Source organism: Platalea leucorodia (genome assembly GCF_965183815.1).
Source record: "Platalea leucorodia genome assembly, chromosome: 2".
Taxonomy (NCBI): Eukaryota; Metazoa; Chordata; class Aves; order Pelecaniformes; family Threskiornithidae; genus Platalea; species Platalea leucorodia.
Window position 1 is genome coordinate 131,350,997 of NC_138824.1, and position 19,786 is coordinate 131,370,782.

Genomic DNA, 19,786 nt, shown 5'->3' on the forward strand with positions numbered 1-19,786 from the left:
TCCATGTCCTCAGCCCCAACCAGCAGCCAGGCTGAGCTTGTATTCCCAGTAGGCACCCATACAGAAACACACATATACACCATATATATATATATATATATATAGCTGGCCACACAGAGCACTCACATGAATGCAGGCAGTGCCAGCGGCCTCATCCCACCCCCCTCCCTGGCTGAGCAGGATGGAGGTTTGCTGTTGAGCACATATATATATATATATATATATACACACACGGATATGTACAGCGTGGCTCCCTCCAGCAGCTGGGCTCAGGCAGTCTGCCCAGTAGCTGCCCCTCGATCCGTCTCTCCAGTCCCCCTGGTCCCCCAGTAGCCAGCTCGCCCGTGGTGGCCTTGCCCCCAGGGACCAGTTGGCTGGAGGTCAGCAAACGTGACAGCCATCTACAAGAGGGGCCAGAAGGAGGATCCGGGGAGCTACGGTCCTGTCAGCCTGACCTCGGTGCCAGGGAGGGTTATGGAGCAGGTCATCCCGAGTGCCATCATGCGGCACACACGGGACAACCAGGGGATTGTTCATACACCAAGCATGGGTGTACGAAAGACAGGTCCTGCTTGACCAACCTCATCTCCTCCTGTGACAAGGCGACCCGCTTGGTGGGTGAGGGAAAGGCTGTGGGTGTTTTAGTAAAGTGGACTTTAGTAAGGCCTTTGACACCGTTTCCCACAGCATCCTCCTGGAGAAGCTGGCTGCTCAGGGCTTGGGCGGGCGTACGCTTCGCTGGGTAAAACCTGGCTGATGGCCGGGCCCAGAGAGTTGTGGCGAGTGGAGTCAAATCCAGCTGGCGGCCGGTCACCAGTGGTGTCCCCAGGGCTCGGTACTGGGACCAGTTCTGTTTAATATCTTTATCAATGATCTGGATGAGGGGATCGAGTGCACCCTCAGTCAGTTTGTAGCCAACGGCAAGTTGGGTGGGAGCGTTGATCTGCTGGAGGGCAGGGAGGCTCTGGCCATGGATCCATGGGCCCAGGCCACGGGGTGAGGGTCAGCAAGGCTCAGGGCCGGGTCCTGCCCTGGGGGCACAGCAACCCCAGGCACCGCTGCAGGCGTGGGGAGGAGCGGCTGGGAGCTGCCCGGCGGGAAAGGGCCTGGGGGTGCTGGTCGACAGCCGCTGGACATGAGCCAGCAGGGTGCCCAGGTGGCCAAGAGGGCCAATGGCACCCTGGCTTGTATCAGAAACAGCGTGGCCAGCAGGAGCAGGGAGGTGATGGTGCCCCTGCGCTGGGCACTGGTGAGGCCGCCCCTCGAATGCTGTGCTCAGCGCTGGGCCCCGCACCCCAAGGCGGCCATGGAGGGGCTGGAGCGTGGCCAGAGCAGGGCAGCGAGGCTGGGGCAGGGGCTGGAGCACAAGGCTGGGGAGGAGCGGCTGGGGGAGCTGGGGGGGCTCAGCCTGGAGAAGAGGAGGCTGAGGGGAGCCCTCATCGCTCTCTGCAACGGCCTGAAAGGAGGCTGGAGCCGGGGGGGTCGGTCTCTGCTCCCCAGGAACAAGCGATGGGACGAGAGGGAACGGCCTCAAGCTGCGCCAGGGCAGGGTTGGGTTGGGTATTGGGAAAAACTTCTTCCCCCAAAGGGCTGTCAGGGCCTGGCCCAGGCTGCCCAGGGCAGGGGCTGAGTCCCCATCCCTGGGGGGATTTAAAAGCCAGGAAGATGTGGTGCTGAGGGACATGGTTTAGTGGTGGGCTTGGCAGCGCTGGGTTAACGGTTGGACTTGATGATCTTAAAGGACTTTTCCAACCTTAACGATTCTGTGATTCTATGACTCCCAGGCCCCACAGCCTCTTCAGCAGCAGGACAGGACCCCCCCAGTCCCCCTGGCAGCCGTCTCCTCCCTCGCAGCCCCCTCGCAGCCCCCAGGCCCCCTCACCGGCTGGTTCAGCTGCATCCTCGCTGCCGCTCACACGCTCGCCTGCCCGCCCACGCCAGGTGCTGTCCCATGGGCACAAGTCCCAGCCGCTGGCACCCGGACTCCCCCCGCAGCCCCTGCCTGTGGCAACGAGAGTCCCTCGCCCAGGGCACAGTGGGAAGGGAGCTCCGTGAGAAGATGGGACAGGCCGCGCTGATCAGCACCGGGCACGGCCAGGCAAACCGTCACAAACCATCGACACGCGACCGCACCTTTTTATTCCTGTATCCCTCTGTTCCTCCACGAATCGCCTACATCCCTCCCTTTCCCGCCTTCGGTTCCTCCCCTGACGAGTCCTGTGCGATCCCGACGCTCTCCCCCTGCATCCCATCGTGTGTCCCACCCCCGAACGCAGCGACCCCCGGCCCTGAAGGTGCTCGGGGGGCTGAGGCTCCCCTGGGACAGCCCCGGGAGGGGCCCGGACGGGGCCTCCCTTCCTCCGAGTCCGTAATTCGGGTTCCCGCCGGCCATCGTGCCCCTGTGCTCCTCTGGGACGGCGGAGATGGGCCTTTGGTGGGCTGACGGCTCCTGGGACGGGCTGGGAGCAGCCCGGCAGGGCGCTGCCGTCGTCTCCCTTGGCGGGCGTGCAGACGAGCTGCTGTCACGCAACCGTACGTAGGTATCTATCTCAACACGTACAGGGTTGGCTAGCAGCCATCGCGGCTCTTCGTGCTAACGCCGCCGCCCGCGCCCACCGCCGTGTCTGCGGCTGCCGCGCTCCCTCTGACACCGTGCGATCGCCGGTGAGGCGGCGACGCAGCTTCGCTTGCGGGGCCGCGGTGCCACCGAGGCCACGGCCAGGCACCCCGCACGGCGGGCGGCGTGAATTAAGGCGGGAACACCAGCTCGTTAGGCTACCCCGGGCCGCGGGAGCCCCCGGGGGGGCCCCTCTCCTTTTCGCCGCTGCCTGTCACGAAGCGCGGACAGGCGGCAGCGGACGGCCCGCGGCCTAACGCCGCCCTAACGCCGCCAGGCTCCGCAGACCAGCGCCCGCCCGCCATCGCCGCCTTCTCGGCGGCTGCCGCCCCCCCGGCCGCCGCCACCGCCCCTCAGGCGGCGCCTCCTCCCGCTCCCCAGGCCCTCCCGGCTGCGCGGACTACAGCTCCCGGCATGCCCCGCGGCGCGCCACGGCCTTCCCGCCTGCGCGGGGGGCGCGGCGCACGCCGGGAGCTGTGGTCTTCCCCGGGGCCGCGGCCCGCCGCTGTCGCCGTCCTGGGGAGGGCGCCGCTGCCGCGCCGGGGGCGGCCGCCGCCACCGGCCGGGCTCGCCCCGCCCCGCCCGTCCCGGCCCGGCCCGGCGGAAGGGCTCTGCCTCCCAGCGAGCGCTGCGGGGAGGCCGGAAGTGACGCAGGGCGCTCGGCGCGTGCGCACTGGCGTCGCCAGCCAGCGCTGGGCAGGCAGGGAGGGAGGGAGCGGCGCTCGCGCGCCTCGGGCCCGTGAGAAGACAGCGCCGGGCCGCGCCGCGCCGCGCCGGCAGCAGGTACGGGCCGGGGGGGGGGCCGCCGCCGGGAGCCCCGCCGCCGGGAGCCCCGCCGCCGGGCCCAGCCGAGCTCAGCCGAGCCGAGCCGGCGGAGGGTGGGGGGGGATAGCGGCAGCCGGGCGGTGAGCGGGGCCGGGCTGCGGGAGGAGGCACGGGTCCCCGGGGACCGGGGTGCGGGAGGCCCGGGGCTGGGGGGTGCCGCCGGCTGCGGGAGCCCCCGGCCTGCGCGCGTGCAACAGGCGGGGGCGGGCGGGGCGGGGCGGGGCCGGCCGGCGCGGCGGGAGCCGGGGCCGGTCGCCTGCCGCCCGGCCGGGGCGAGCTGAGGGGCCGGGCCCGGCGGCGGGGGCCGAAGGGCGCTCCCGGGAGGCCGGTCCTGGCCCGGGGGCCCCCGCGGGGCCGGTGGGGCGGCGGGGCTTGCGGAAGCGCCGGGCTCCGGCTTCAGAAGCGCGGCGGCGGGGAGGCGGAGAGGTCCGCGCCGCAAGGGCGGGCCCGGCCCCGCCGTCCTGTGGCGGGACGGGGCGTGAGGGGAGGCAGCGCCGGGTCCCGGCGGGGGCGGGAAGGGAAACTTTCTCCTGGGTCTTCCGAGCTCCCCCGGTTGTCCTTCCCCTCCTCGTCCCGCAAAAGCTGTGCCTGCTCCCTGCAAACGTCGCCTCGTAGCCTCGCGTCACCCCGGCCACAGCAGGATCTCTTCGACTGCCTGCCTGCCACCAAGGGCTTGTGCTCTCTCCGTAGCCATGCTGGCCGTCCCCAGTTGCCCTGTCTCTGGAGGCCTTACGGCCAGCAGAAGCTCGTCCCATTCATAATCTTTAAATTCGTATTGCTCACCCAAGAATCCATGTAAGGCTGATTTTAAGCTTTACCTCTTGAGGGCGTTTCGTGAAAACTGAAACTCTAGGCTGCAAAGATAGGTCATGAGCCGTGAAAATACTGGGCTGCTGTTTCTGCAGAATTCCCAAACGGTGCTGAATGGTTGTGTTTCATGGTCTCTTCAGCCTTTATTCAAGCTGCCGGTTCTCTGGATGTTTTTGTCCGCTGGTGTGTTCTGTGCTCTGGCTGCTTGATGTTAACGAAAAGACTTAACAAAGTTGGGATACGTCTGTGGCCTATCCAGAAATGGGATTGCAACTTTTTTCCTAGAAACTGGCGTTTTTAAAGCTATTTTGTCTATACCTGTGGCAATTAATAGTTAGACTAGAACATTTAATAGAACACTGTGTAAACGAATAGTTTGAATCAAACCGATTTGTGGCGTATCTGTCCTGGTTTTCGTTGTAACTTCGTTATGTTGCTGTCCCTGCCACATTACCACGTGCATTGACATGTGAACGAGCTGGTTCAAAACAAGTTTGTTTCTACTTGAGCTGTGGTTGCACCTTTTAATTACCCTTTAGACATACCCACAGGCAGAGGGAAGATGAAGAGTAGCTTGAGGCATGGTAACATAAGATGACATGCGAGGTAGAGGTTTTTCTCAGAATGGGTTCCCTTGTCATAATCTTTCAAACAGCTGCAATGATGCTTCACTTCCAAGAAACGTGTCTGTTTTGAAGGCTTGGGAATTTCTTTCCCCCCTCTCTAAAACTTCTAAACGGAGTTTTCGTTACATCCCATCGCTCATTCGAACACTGTACCATGATGCTTACCTTTTGCTGTCAGTGTGCCGTCCATTGATGGTTTTTTTTAGATTTTTTTTTTCCCCTGATGTTACGTTCCCTGTGGTGATGTCTTCAGAGCTGGCTTGCGTATGTGGTCCTGTATATTCAGCTGAGTGCTGATTCCGGGAGAAGTCACAGCTTAGCCCATTTAGAAGGGGAAAGGCAGCAACAGCCCATGGCAGCAGCACCGACCAAAGCCACTCTGAGAACAGAAAGTACTACGGTCAGACCTTGTAGCAGTTTCTGAAAGGTTCTTTATAGAGACCTTTAAGTGTAAATGTTTACTTAACCAGATTGTTTGATAGTCTTGTTTCAACTTCACTGTTTCCATACAGTGCTCTTTTTTTTTCCCCCCCTTCTGTTGAATAAGCTAAAGTGAACAGAATGGGATGTTTTGTTTTAGACTGTCCTGTATCTGGCAGGCTTGCTTTGATATCTTTCTGTTTGTCTCTCCCCAAGATTGTGGAATTTTTCTTCTGAAGTGTTTACAAGCCCTGGAGGGGGCAGATGGGGGGGCTTAACTCATATCCTTAAGAGCACAAAAGGAAACTGTACCTTTAAAGGCAACAGTAAAGAAGTTGCTTGCTTGCAAAACCTCACTTTGTGGCAAGAGGTGAGAGGTTAATGGATGTAAAGCAGTGCCCTCCAGAAAGATGGAGATCAAGTCTATGTGAAAAAGCATAAAATATAGCAGATAAAAAAGAAGGAAAAAAGTGATGTGAATTAGGGTTAGGGGTTTTAATGGAAATTGGAAACATAAGGGGAAATAGAAGAGCAGCAGCAAACAGCTGAATTTAGTGGATTCGTTTAAATACTTCTGAAGGTCAAAGGGAATAGGGGCATGAGGGAGCCTGGTAGGCTATGGGCAAGTCAAGAAAAATAAAAGATGTTAAAGGAGTTACTCACTCGATGAAATGTTGTGAGTGGCTGAAATACCTAAACAGGAGCTTCTGGGATGGTGCAATGGACAAACAACAAGTTAGAAGGACCAGACCACCTCTTTTTTCAGAGAACAAGAGTGCAAGCTGAACTGATACGACTAAGGGGCTGAAGCCTAATGGAAGTTCTTTAAAGAATATAATAATACTAGTGAAAAAAATGCTGATGTAAATTGCAGAGATAAGGGGCAGCGATATGGTAGCAAGTCAGTTTTTCTTCTACTCTGAAGAAAAAAAACGCCATCCTTAGTCTGCTACAGCTTTTGAAGTCTGTCAAGCAAGTAATGGATTAAACTGCTCTCTGTTACTTCCAAGAATGAATGTGGGGTTTTCAAGACACAAAATGCCAGCAGTAGGATGCAAGGCCTGTAGAAATATCAGTACTTTTTAATAGTTTTGAAGAAGGTAGAGGAATTCTGGAAAACCAGCAAAGCTAAGTTTAAACAAAACACTCAGTGAAAACCTCTGCTAAATATAAAATCTGTACAACAGTAGGGCTGGAAATTGTATTATGCCACCTCATGAATGTCTTGAGCTGCATTAAACGTTATGCAGGCTTAATAATTGTGAGGATAAAAAGTAGAGGTAGTCTGAGGCAGATGACAGACAGTAAATTTCAGGAGAATTGGTTTAAAAAGGATGCTAGCAGGAGGAGGGTATGAAAAAGTGGTAGGAAGTAGTGGTAGATCGGACATGGCATTGTCACTTCTGTTGATCCGTTCCTGTGAGACAGGAGTTCAGTGACATAGAAGAAATTTTAAATTGAGATAAAGTGAATACTTTCTTGAAACATAATTAATGCTTAATGTCATGAGGCGGCAGAAGCTAAAAGCATTAGAATTGAAAGAAATACGACTGTGTTCCTGGGTGTATATAGAGAGTAATAGACTCTGAGTTTTACGAGTGTGCCATAAGACTTAAGGTTTAGCTAGTCACCAGCTGCTGAAAGCTTCCTTATGATCTAGTGTAATTATTTTCTCTTTTTCTATTTTTATTTGGTAGTTCAGACTGCTTGCCAGGCTCAGCAGGAGGATTCATATGTTCTGCGAGAAACTAACTGGTGTGGCACACACAGATCTTTCTTTATTTGATTTTCTTTTATTACAGTCTGGGCATAAAGTTGAGCTTCTACATAAGTGATATGCTGATTTTAGAAATAAATACCCTGTGGCTAAACATCCTGAATGTATTTATCTCCAAACCAGGCATTGTAAGCCTACCAAATCTAGTGCTAATTGAAAGCAAATTCACCTGTTGATATATGAAAATGGCATTTTGGCAAACAAGCCACCTTTTGGTGGCACACAAACCACAACTTACCTTTAAGCAAAGTCAGATAATAATGTTGTGGTTAGTATTAAATTGTTGTGATGTGTTTTGGGTTTGTTTTGTTTTGGTTTTTTTTTTTGTCTGAAGCAGGATGAGATTGCCTCTTAAAAGATGCAGGACTCCTTTGTATAGCTTCCACGTGATCACCTCTTTAGCTGCCGATGTGTTCTTGTTTTGCTTTTTTTGTGTTGAGAAATGATCAGAAAGGAAACGAGGTGTCTTTGTGAATGTGCTGCCTGGTGGATTTGGGAGCTTCTGGCAGGAGGGGTACTCGGTGTAAACGGGGCGAGGAAGGCAGTGAGCCTCATCAGGCTTTAAAGCTCCTGTGGGTTTTGGCTTGAGGCGGCTGATACATCAGTATTATGTCACTCTTTTGGTTGCTGATGTCCAAAGCTAGTATGAAACCGGTAGAATTTTGACTTACTGTTATTTCGTGCTTTCGCACACATACCTTCTATATTGCTGAGTCACAGCAACCAATACGTTTGTTGAAGGCAAATTTGTCATCGGGGAAGGAGGAGGCAGGTTTGGTTTCAGTGCCTTCTGATACTCACAACACCGAACAAAAGTTGCTTGAAACTACAAAGTCAACTTAATTAATAATTTAGTTTATTTTTAACCTAATTTGAATTCTGATGTCTGGGATTTCTTATTTGCATGATATGAAATGCTGAAAGGTGCACTCTTGTTCTCTTGTAAAGAATGTGTAGGGCACGTTAGGATGTTAGAAATGTTAAGATGATTTTTTTTTTTTCTGACAGATGATGACTGTCAAATAATAGAGATGACTGTTGTTTTTCAAACGGTCCGGTTTTTAGATATGACCTTACGGAAAATACATTGTGGGTCAGTTCATTCTGTAGGTGCAGGGAGGATGTAATCAAAACACAGATGAATCTGTGCTTTAAAAGAAAAACAGATTGCATTTTAGTTTGGCACACAGGAATAATCACTTCTGTTTTTTTGTGTAGACGGGCACGTTACCATGAGGTTATTTTTTTTAACGTTAGTATAATCCTGTGTGGCTGAAAAGTTTAATTCCCCATCACTAGCTGCTTTGTTTTATGACTTGTGGGAACTTTTTGGTTTCAGGTTGATTGTGGACTGTGGGGTTCTAGAAATCAGGGTGAGTTTTTTTTCATTTAAACAGATTTATTGCACTGCAATGAGTTTGAGTGCAGTAAAGGAATTTTGTGTTTGCAACTCAAATCAGAAAGGCTCAGCTGACAAATTTAAAGATGTCTTCCTCTTAAGTTTTGAGAGTCAGGTTTTTTTGCCTTCTTGCTCAAATTAAAAGCTTTCTGGAACTTTGAAAGCTGTTATCTGCTGCCCTGTTAAGTCAAAATGGACCTTTAAAAAAATGGAACTCAAAACATCGTGAAAGTATCTTCGTGATAGTAAATGTATAGTGAAGTGCTAGATATACTGTGTATAATCTCTTATTGATTTTTTTCTTATTTTTTTGTTTTGTTTCTTTCTGTGTGTTTTTAGTGTAAAAAGGGACGAACAGGGGCCTGGCAAGCTGGTGTTGGCCTGATTTTAGGCATGTCTCTTAAAAAAACCCCTGTTTTTTGTAAGCACAGAAGATCTTTCTGAATGTTACTGGGGGTATACTCAATTGGCCCTTCGAGATAAGTCATTTTGCAGAAATACTTTTGATATGGTGGTTGTTTATTTTTATTTTAACCACCTTTTCAGCCTTTTTTTCTTTTGTGGAAGATGAGGAGGTCACATTGTTGAAATGTGACATCTCTACAAACTTGACATCAGGTGTCAGTTCCTTCAGGAATTGTCCTCAACAGTGTTTAGCTAACGCAGAGTGTTTTCTTTTCTCTTTTTTTTTTGTGTGCTTTTAAGCAGCAGTCAGTATTGAGGCTTTTAATTTGTCTGTAATATCACCTTCCATATTGTACAAAATCATATGTCTTTTCAGGCCTTGCATTAATTGTTTTAAGATTGTTCTCACTTTTAAGCAAGTACCAGTCCAACTTGCCGAGTGGCGTAGAACTAGAACATGCCAAACTTGCTATAGATCGGGTGGATTAGTACTTGGTTTGCTATTTCACGGGTTTATAAAGGTGCTAGAACAGAAACAATTGTGAATTAAGGCATGCTACTGGGCACGGAAAAAACCTAATAGGGCTAGGAAGCCTGCAAAATAAAGCAGGTTTGAAAGATGGGGAGATGGGTAGTGATGCCATTAAGAAGTCCCCTTCTTACTTCCAGTTTGGGACAGAAAGTCCTTAAAAGTCTGAACCCTGTTTGAAGACTATATGTCCTATCCATGTTTAGCTACGACTCTTATGTTACATTTGAAGCTCCTTTAATTGTCTGGCCTTTTGGATAGCAGAAGGTGGTGGTTCTGTTTCTTCTCCAGCCTTCTTGTGTGACGGTTGCCCCAGGAGTGTGGGTCCCTGCTGTTCCGCATAAAGCGAAGTCTCTCATTCCGGCTAGTGAATAGCACTCGTGCCTGCTGCTGCAGCTTTCCCCAGCCACAGAAATTCACACGATTGCTTTGTGTCCTTGTTAGCACTAGGTTCTGCTATATCATCAGCAAAACTTACTTTGCAGGTCTTTACAAATACTGTAACTGTTAATTTTATAGTGCCTGTGAGACGTGTTTCCCAATCCCATTTTACAGCTAGAGAAAGTTAAGCACAGGTTTTAGAAATCGCCTGTGTTTGCTTGAACAATGGCTTCTTGTAGTTGAGACGGTTAAATGTCCCTTCCTCTAGATGTGCTGAGCTTTACAGGAGTCTGAAGACATTGGAAATTGGGAAGTAACACCCTTGTGCCTCAGGTGGTATGGGTGTTTCTACTCACGGGCGTTCCCATAGACCCCTATAATCCAGTATGCTTTGTCAAATCATTTTGCAAAAGAAGCAGATACAGCCTCACCAAAATATTTATCTGATCGAGCCAGTTTTTCAAACAACAGGAGGTGGCAGTGAAGAGAGAAGTCAGTCTGCTGATTTGCTGTATTTTCTTTTTTCCCCTCAGATAACACTGTCAACAGTGTAGAGACTTGGTGGATGTGTTTTCATCTCTCTAGGATGATGGCAGATGTAAGACGTTGCTCTAGAAGTTTTTTTCCAGGGAAATAGGATTGATCCCAGGTGATATTTTTATTATTCTACGCCATATATTATTCATGGTTTTATTATGAAGACCTTTTGTTGTCTGTCACCTCCAAGAAAGCTGACAGTTTATTTCCACAAGATTTAAATACTTCTGTTAGCATCCTGAACCTGTTGCCTTAGAATTGTCAAAAAGCATATTAGAAGGATTTTCCAAAATCTAGACTTCATGGGGGGGAAAAAAAAAAAACCACAAACACATTTGTGGCCAAAATGTTGGATTTGTAGGGAGTGTGTTGATGAGAGTAACGAATGACCAAGTGCTGCTTTCAGGGTAGTAGTTTAAATTGGATGGGTTTTCTGGTCCCTCACGAAGAGCGTCAGAAGATGATGCATCCTGTAACCAGAGCCCAGTGAATTGCTCAAACATCTGTCCAGGCTGTGCTGTAGGTATTTGGCGTGATGGCAAGAAGCATGATTGTGAGGAAACTTTAATTCTCTAGGAGGCCTAGAGTCCTATGGCAGAGCCAACAAACAAAAATCTCCTTGGAAGTAAAGGTTTTGTAGCGTAGCTGAACCATTTTTTTATCTTGAGTAATTCCAGCTTCTGACAGTGCTTAGAGTTCTGTCTTGACAGTGCCGTTTCTTCTGATATATTTCCATCGGAAGGCAGAATTTCTTGTACAGGTCTACACTTCTGAAATACATTCTTTTTTTTTTTTCCTTCTTATTCCCACCCCTAATTCCAAAGAAGGAAGGTTTGTCTCTAACAGTCTTTAATATCAGCAATGCATTTGGTCATCTTCGCTTCAGTCATCTGGGTTATATATACCATTATGCAGGTCTTGATTTGTAAGGCCTTTATTTTTACACCTGGATACCTCTGACGTGTGGAATATCCGAGAGTATTAGTCACGTGGCATTCCTTCTGGCAAAGCCCTGAAGTCTAGTGACAGTGATATCTGATTTAAGAAGGCAGGGAGTTTGTTTTTGTTCCTATCTAGATGATTGCTTGGGCCAAGGTAGGTCATCGCAGTAAGTGACTCTGTGTTTCCCAGCGCCTCTGAATTTCTTTGACTTGATAAGCAAGGAGAAATGCAGTACTTTTCCTTTCTCCTAGAAGTGTGTGCTTAGAACACATCCACGTTTGGTCAGGTACTTGTCTTCATCAGCAAAAAGCTTGAATAATTTCCTTAGGGAAATGCAGACCTTCAGGAATAGGCGGTGTTTTAAATTTTACTATAAGTCATTTTTTCATGGCAGCCAAACTGAAGAGGAGAAAGTGTCATATGGGGTTTGAGTGGTGCTGCGCAAAACCCCCCAAAATACACCATGAAAACTCCTCACCAGGTTGCCAGAGGTTTTTATCTGTAGACAGGAGTATCCAAAAAATGTGGAAAATACTATGCTATCTTTAGGAAAGAAAGGCTGGGTAGAACATTTCCATGACAACCACCACAGATTTTCACCAGAAGTAGCATTAATTTTGATAGTGCAGAGAAGATCCAGGGTTTGCTATGTGCTGTGAAGCAATTACCACGGGTGAATTTAAAGCGACCGTCGAAAGATTTTTCGGTTAAGCCACAACAGAACTGCTGAAGACGAGTGAGGCGATTTGAAGTTGTTTTGCCTCTGTGGTTTAGTCTGAGGGAAAGGCTGCATCCTGAAAAATGGAAGAGGAGATTTGAAGCAAACAATCCTTGGATGACCGTAACAACTAACAGAGGATTATTATATTTTCAGTCCTAAAAAAATAATGTGTGTGCTCACACTGAATAGGTCTAAAGATGCTAGCAGCAGGTGTGGGCTAGACGAAATCCTGCATGTGGTCATTGAATTTTTCACCAGTGGTCACGGACCCAGTAAAAGAATGGTCAAGAAAGAATTGATTTTAGGAGATATTGAGCATACTACAAAAGCTGCTTTCAGAAAATAACTTTGGATTTAATAGTTATACAGGTTAGGTAGGCAGGTGTGTAAAATGGATGTATGACTATGTGTTGGGATTTGGTTTATTTACTACCAGTGAGGGACTACTATGAAATAAATTATTGAGCTCATTACTAGTTGAAATGGTAACTTCTCAGTGGTGAAAGGAGCTTAATTTTTTTTAACCTTTAATAGAAGAAACTGTCTTCCCAGTCATTTGGTGGTAGGAATTTGTAGGAAGGCTTTACTCCCAGGTAAAACACAATATGCTGTTTTGAAAGGATTTTAAGTGTACAGATTATTCCAAAAATAGGGGAAGGGGTTAGTCAGCAAAGCGAGCTGTCTGGAAAGTCAGAAATGAACATAGGCAAAAGTTGCAGCTAAAGCTTGTGAAGGGTGTAATAAATAGAAGATAATTCTTGTAAAGCCGTTAGGTAGAGGGGTTGCGGTAAAATCAGAGAATTCAAGTAAATCCTGTACCTGTATTTTCAATAAATGAAACGATGATGTGAAGTACAATGGGAGAGGGCTAACAGAGCTCTGAGAGGAAAACGAAAATTACCACCTTAAAGTCAGAAGCAAAATTCATTGGAAGAAATTAATAGACAAGTTGGGAGATGAGGGGAAGCTGGGTAAGTACGATAAGGAAGAATACGCTAAGGAAACTTGCTGGTGATGAAGCTGGATGGTGTCATTGATGTTTAGAAACACTGGAACATTAGGTGAAATTCAGTATTAAGAAATGAAGATGCTCCCTGTCAAGGATTTTTTTAAATTAAGAACTTTTAGGGATTGAAAGCGAAGGTGTGAAATGACCACAGGAGCTATCAAAGTCCTGAAATCCCAAATGCAGGCAAATATAGTGCTGTGAGTTTGAGAAGACGTGTTTCAGCCCAAAATGAGGAATTATTAATAATGTCACGGAAGGCCTGAGATCCTACCCGGGCTGTTGTGTTTGCCCGTGTTTGCTCACGTTGAAGGGCCGATTGACTGGAGTGGCCGCAAAGCCATTTTCCTGCTAGGCAGGTCCTTTTAGCTCAGGGGTCTCCATCTGGTGTTTGGGTTCATTTTGCTAATTCTAAAATACATCAAATATTTCTTCCAAGATGTTTTAGAAACAGAAGAAATTTTGTACTCTGAGCATTTGTTAGCCTGAACTTCTTTTCACAGTTAAAATCCCGGGCTTCCCCAAATCGTTTGTGTGTTTAATATACAGGGAGTAGTCATTTAAACTAAAACCAGGAAGAGAACATCATTGCCAAGCATATTGCAAGAAACGTGAACACTTTAAGCTCAGGCACCTCAATACAGGGAGAAAGGGGTCTCTAAGCTGTTAAGAGTGACGTAGGGAACTTCTACAGTGGTGTTCCCCAGGGCTCAGTGCTGGGGCCGGTCCTGTTCAATGTCTTCATTGATGATCTGGATGCGGGGATCGAGTGCACCCTCAGTCAGTTTGCAGGTGACACCAAGTTGGGTGGAAGTGTCGATCTGCTGGAGGGTAGGAAGGCCCTGCAGAGGGACCTGGCCAGGCTGGATCGTTGGGCTGGGGCCAACTGTACGAGATTCAGCAAGGCTCAGGGCCGGGTCCTGCCCTTGGGGCACAACAACCCCAGGCACCGCTGCAGGCGTGGGGAGGAGCGGCTGGGAGCTGCCCGGCGGGAAAGGGCCTGGGGGTGCTGGTCGACAGCCGCTGAACATGAGCCAGCAGGGTGCCCAGGTGGCCAAGAGGGCCAGTGGCACCCTGGCTTGTATCAGAAACAGTGTGGCCAGCAGGAGCAGGGAGGTGATGGTCCCCCTGTGCTGGGCACTGGTGAGGCCGCCCCTCGAATGCTGTGCTCAGCGCTGGGCCCCGCACCCCAAGGCGGCCATGGAGGGGCTGGAGCGTGGCCAGAGCAGGGCAGCGAGGCTGGGGCAGGGGCTGGAGCACAAGGCTGGGGAGGAGCGGCTGGGGGAGCTGGGGGGGCTCAGCCTGGAGAAGAGGAGGCTGAGGGGAGCCCTCATCGCTCTCTGCAACGGCCTGAAAGGAGGCTGGAGCCGGGGGGGTCGGTCTCTGCTCCCCAGGAACAAGCGATGGGACGAGAGGGAACGGCCTTAAGTTGCGCCAGGGCAGGTTTAGGTTGGATATTGGGAAAAACTTCTTCACTGAGACCGTGGTCAAGCATTGGCCCAGGCTGCCCAGGGAAGTGGTTGAGTCTCCATCCCTGGAGGGATTTAAAGAACGGATGGATGCGGTGCTTGGGGACGTGGTTTAGTGATGGACTTGGCAGTGATAGGTTAACGGTTGGACTCGATGTTATTAAGGGTCTTTTCCAACCTTGACGATTCTATGATTCTATGATTCTGGCGTTCCGAGATTTATCTTTTTGTAGGACCTTTATTTTAAAAAAAAGCCGTTTCAGCAAGAGCCTTTTCAGCAGAATTAGGCTGCTGGATTACTTGCCTATACGCTTGGTTTTTGTGTTGCATTCAGTTCAGTCCGTGAGTGACTAATCTTGAATACAGCAGTTTTGTGTCCCTTAACAGTTTTTTCAATCCCACTTGGCAGAACAGAGTAATGCTTGAGGTAATGCCTGAAATGTCTTCTGTGAAAGTCAGTTCTGATCATCAGAATTCTTACAAACTGTTGTCAGGTAGCAGCAACTTAAAAAGAGGCTCTAATGAGAAGCACATTTGGGTATCCTCTTTTTTTTTTTTTTAGTCTCTGTGCTAACTGAAAGAAGAGGAGGTTAGAGTAGACTCGATTATGTGTTTGATGTATTTTAAATAGGAAACCTAAGCTGTTTAGAGTCTGCATACACTCATGTTGCTCCATTTTAAAGTAAAAAGTGCACAGGAGATCATTTATCACCTGGTGATTCTGTGCTTATGGAATTTGAGGTAGGTAGCATATTTAATACAACACGTTACGGCATTTGAAAGAGACCGTTAAAAGCCCTGCAGGGTAACTTTTTATATCGTGTAGTTTCCTAAAGTTTGTATTACGGATTTGCAGGTATTTACAATGTATTGGAGATTCTGCGTCTGTATGAAGATGCTTGGAAATACCGAGATGCTCAGAATTTGGTTCCCAACCTTGTTCGGATTTAAAGGGGGGATGTAAGGAGAGAAGCGGCAGCAGAATGGAGGACTAAGAGTAGAGACGTGATCCACAGCCCATTGATTAAGGGTGGCGTGGTCTTTCCGCACAGTTCTATAGCTGTTGTTTTATGCGGAGTAGCTCCACAGTGCAGCACTACACATGGGAGAATCATCATGGGTAGCTATAAATGCCGATCCACTGAGTTGCACAAGACAGTACTTCGAAATCGTAGACTGAAAAAAGGCCGTTCTGCCTGAGCAGTGGCAGGATTAGAGGCTGGCAGTGGGGAGGAGGGGAAGAATAGCACTGCTTGCTTTGCAGGAGTGAGCATTTTCAGTGGTTAAACCGTCCTCACCTGAAATTTCTCTCTCCATTTCATTTTTCTTGTAGGCCTTGTCTGGATAGAAGGAACACAGAATTGTATTGAATTAACTTAAAATGTGGGTTTGGAGTGCAAAACAGCACCTGTACTGGCTTGCCGAGTGAATTAAGCTAAAAAGCTGCTAAGACTCTTTCACTTTTGAGTGAAGACAGGGGAATATAACTATTTTGGCTAATTCCCTGCATGGAGAAATGTTAAGATTTATTAGTGCAGCTTTCTTTTCAGCCCAGGCTGTATCCTCTGCCTTCTATATCTCAGTTCTTTCTTAATGGAATATTTAACTTATTCATGCCTTGCAGCCTCAGTGAGTAAAATAAAAGTTTGTTGGTCTGATGTGAAGCACTGGCACACTGAAGTGAGAATTCTGTGAAATCTTGCTTTACACCTTCTAAGTTATTGGAAGTTAGGTGACGGGAGATGGGGGGCAGTGGCTGAAAGTGCATGGCTACAGAGATTGAGAGAAGGAGACAGAATATAAAATGATGTGTTGCAGAAGAGTAATTGTTTTCTGACTTCTCTCTTTAATTGCATTGTAAAGGAATCATGACGACCTCAGGAAAAGAGAATTTCCGACTGAAGAGCTACAAGAACAAATCTCTAAACCCTGATGAGATGCGTCGCAGGCGGGAGGAAGAGGGTCTTCAACTACGGAAGCAAAAGAGAGAAGAACAGGTACCGTACTACAGTTGTGATACCTGCAGCCACTCCTGAAACAGTCTCGTCTTGCGCCGTCTCTAGCTCTTTGCTTCTCCCAAGCCCTTCTTAGTCGTTCCTGCCCCGACAGAGTCATACGTAGTCAGTCTGAAATCAGTCGCTTGCAGACTTTATTGCCTCTTCTGCAAGCTCCACAAAACGTAGCGTGAGTGCTCCTCGTTCGCTCCAGTGTAAGATCGGCCAGAGCAGCCTGGCAATAAAGGTGTTTTGAACAAAGCTGTCTCACCTTGCACTGAAGGTGATTGAGGAATTCCTGGTTTGTTACTTGTTTACGGTGGGTGTGTTTTTGTGGTTTTGCTACCTGAGTTGTGGTGGCTCTAATCTCTGTTCAAAGAGTGGCAAGCTGGGGTGAAATGGAAGGAAACATTAGAGCTAGAATAAGAGGAGGAGAAGGTCTGACCAAGTCCTTATAAGTTGCAGTAATGATTTTCTTGAGGGAAGAAATAATTTGTTGACCTGATTCTTCTCAATTTTCTGTCTTTTAAGTTTCAGTTAATTTATGAATTGACAAAAGTTCATGCTACGTTTGTGCCCATAAGACTGGTACTTTGAGTAGTGGATTTAGTATGCGTTGTAAGCAAAATGATGGAGAAAAATTACTGGAAACGAAGCTTTTCTCCCTGCTCATGTCTTGCTAGTTCTTACTGCTTCGTTCACGTTGCAAAGTGCTCTGCAGGTTTAATGAGGAAGCAGCAGCAGTGACAAGACATGATGCAAACCATCTTCTGACAAAATGAGGTAGCACTGAACAATTCTTTTGTTCTTAGTTGTGTTCATTGGAAGCTCTAAGGGATTGGTTCAATTTCAAACAAAGTTGTAATGAAGCTTTCCTCATCAGTGTTGAGGTTTCTGGAGTTAGAAGGAAGATAGTAGTCTGCTTGTGGGTGGCTCAGGTGGGTAATCTGTTCCGTTTCATGTCGCTTTCACGGTGTCAGATGCTTTCAAGGAAAGTCAGGAATTGCAATGCTTCTGGATTTTGCTCAGTAACCGCAGGTAGCATTTGCAGACTACTGGTAGCGTAGGACATCGTCGGTCTTAGTTGTAAAGCCGTTACTAAATTAGGAAAACGATGAGTCATTTTCTGTCCTATCTGTGCTTCTGACCTCCGTTGGACCTGATTACTACAGGTTGGCTAAATAAAGTGTATGGCAGGATTTCCTTCTGTGAAGGAAAATTGTTAGTCCTAACTGGACTGACAGTGGAACAGAAGTGGAGCTGCAAGCAGAATCTGCCCCTCTAATTTCAGACATTGTGCAGGTTCTTCTCTTTTATGTATTTGGCACATAGGTCATTGACGTTTGTCTACATTCCCTGTTTTTTGTTTTTGTGGTGTGTTGTTTTTTTTTTAGCTGAACAACCCCACAAAAACAGCCTCAGGCCTCTGAATTTTCACGCAACTTGCCAACGTATGAATTTTTATTTAAGATCGTATTTGAGCACGTTTGAGCTTGACTGGGCACATCATACAGTAGCTTCGAAGGAACAGCGTTCCCCAAGGATGCCTGTCACTGACCTAGGGTTGCTGTAGACTCAGCAGTTTTGCATATTGTTTCCTCCCCATCTTCTCTGGAGGGAAGAGTAACAGCAGGTCTGCGTCAGGGCTCTGTGTTGCCTGTCTGCAGTGGTGCAAATCGGACATGGCTTGATGCTGGAGTCGTCTTTCCTGACCTCAACGGGCCAAGCAGCACCCCCAAACCCATCTTGTCATTGCTAATGCTTCTTCCAATGAGACAGCTGGGTTAAGGGGAGAAGCTGTAGCCTCTCTAGCTCTCCTCGTGACAGCTCAAACTGGGCACCTTCTCTAAGTGGTAGCAACCAAATTCTGTTCATCCCAGTGTCATTTCTTTAGACCAATCCCATGCGATCATCCTCCAAAGCCCCCTCTGCCACAGCAACTCAATTACCCCAGCCTCTGCAGTTCTGCAGAGCCTCACAGTTCTGCAGAGATCTGTTATACACAGCAATTTTTCAGGTCTTTGAGCCCCAGCATCCTCTGCCACTCATTTGCAAGAAAGCAATTGCCTGGAAGCTAGCGGGAGCTTGCAGATGGAGGGGGACGATGGAGAAGAGAAGGGAATATCAGTGAGGATTTTCCAGAAATGTTGGGAGTCAGTATTCTATCACGTCGCTGTTTTCATTTACTCCATAACTAAACTTTCTCCATTTACTGTCTGGAGGAGGCCTGTAGCCAGCACACTAGCTGTTGTGGTGTAACCCCAGCCGGCAACTAAGCACCATGCAGCCGCTCGCTCGCTCCCCCCCGGTGGGATGGGAGAGAGAACTGGAAGAGTAAAGGTGAGAAAAGTCGTGGGTTGAGGTAAAGACAGTTTAATAGGTAAAGCAAAAGCTGTGCGCGCAAGCAAAGCAAAGCAAGGAATTCATTCGCTGTTTCCCATGGGCAGGCAGGTGCTCAGCCATCTCCAGGAAAGCAGGGCTCCATCATGCACAAGGGTGACTTGGGAAGGCAAACGCCATCACTCCAAACATCCCCCCGTTCCTCCTTCTTCCCCCAGTTTATATACTGGGCATGACGTCATATGGTATGCGATAGCCCTTGGGCCAGTCTGGGCCAGCTGTGGGGGCTGTGCCCCCTCCCAGCTCCTTGTGCACCTGGCAGAGCACGGGGAGCCGAAAAGTCCTTGGCTAGTATAAACACTACTTAGCAACTACTAAAACATCAGTATGTTATCAACATTATTCTCATCCTAAATCCAAACCACAGCACTATACCAGCTCCTAAGAAGAAAACTAACTCTACCCCAGCTGAAACCAGGGCACTGGCTTCTTTCAGGTGACAGTGTATGTCATTTTTATTGCAGCCTAACGTGACATGCTGTGTATATATTGGCTATATAATATCTATTAAATACTTTCTCTCTTTAGTTGTTTAAACGCCGAAATGTTGCAACAGCTGAGGAAGAAGCGGAGGAGGAAGTCATGTCAGATGGTGGCTTCCATGAGGCTCAGATGAACAACATGGAGATGACTTCTGTAAGTGATGAGAAAGGAATACAGTGTTTGTTGAAACTGAGCAAGCCTGTCATGCGGTGACTTGAGGGGAATGGAATTCCAGAAAAATGTGGAAAACGGCGTTCAAAGAGCTTATGGACAGCTCTTAAACACCTTTCTCAGTGAACTGCCCTGAAACAGATGACATGAGAGAAGAAAGTTATGGATAGAGTGAGTGGTTTCAAGAAAATGAAATAAAATGTCATTGTTCCAGGCAGGCTGATTACTTCCTGGCTTTGATGTTCACCGTTACGGCTGATTTTATCAACTGTTG

General features: G+C 48.4%; 1 protein-coding gene across 3 annotated transcripts in view; it reads left to right on the forward strand.

Annotated features, from left to right (window-relative positions):
• The first annotated feature begins 3,298 nt into the window (after window positions 1–3,298).
• Window positions 3,299–19,786, forward strand: part of KPNA1 (karyopherin subunit alpha 1) — a 55,495-nt gene continuing 39,007 nt past the window's right edge. For 2 of the 3 annotated variants that reach the window (XR_014227464.1, XR_014227465.1), the window contains exons 1-3: window positions 3,299–3,400; window positions 16,328–16,461; window positions 19,387–19,494. Coding sequence is in view for 1 of the 3 variants with exons in the window: in XM_082304571.1 (XP_082160697.1) it covers window positions 16,333–16,461; window positions 19,387–19,494 (237 nt within the window). In the remaining 2 variants the exon portion in view is untranslated. Of the gene's footprint in view, window positions 3,401–10,417; window positions 10,439–16,327; window positions 16,462–19,386; window positions 19,495–19,786 lie in introns of those variants that run through there. The other variant, XM_082304571.1, reaches the window with a different exon arrangement.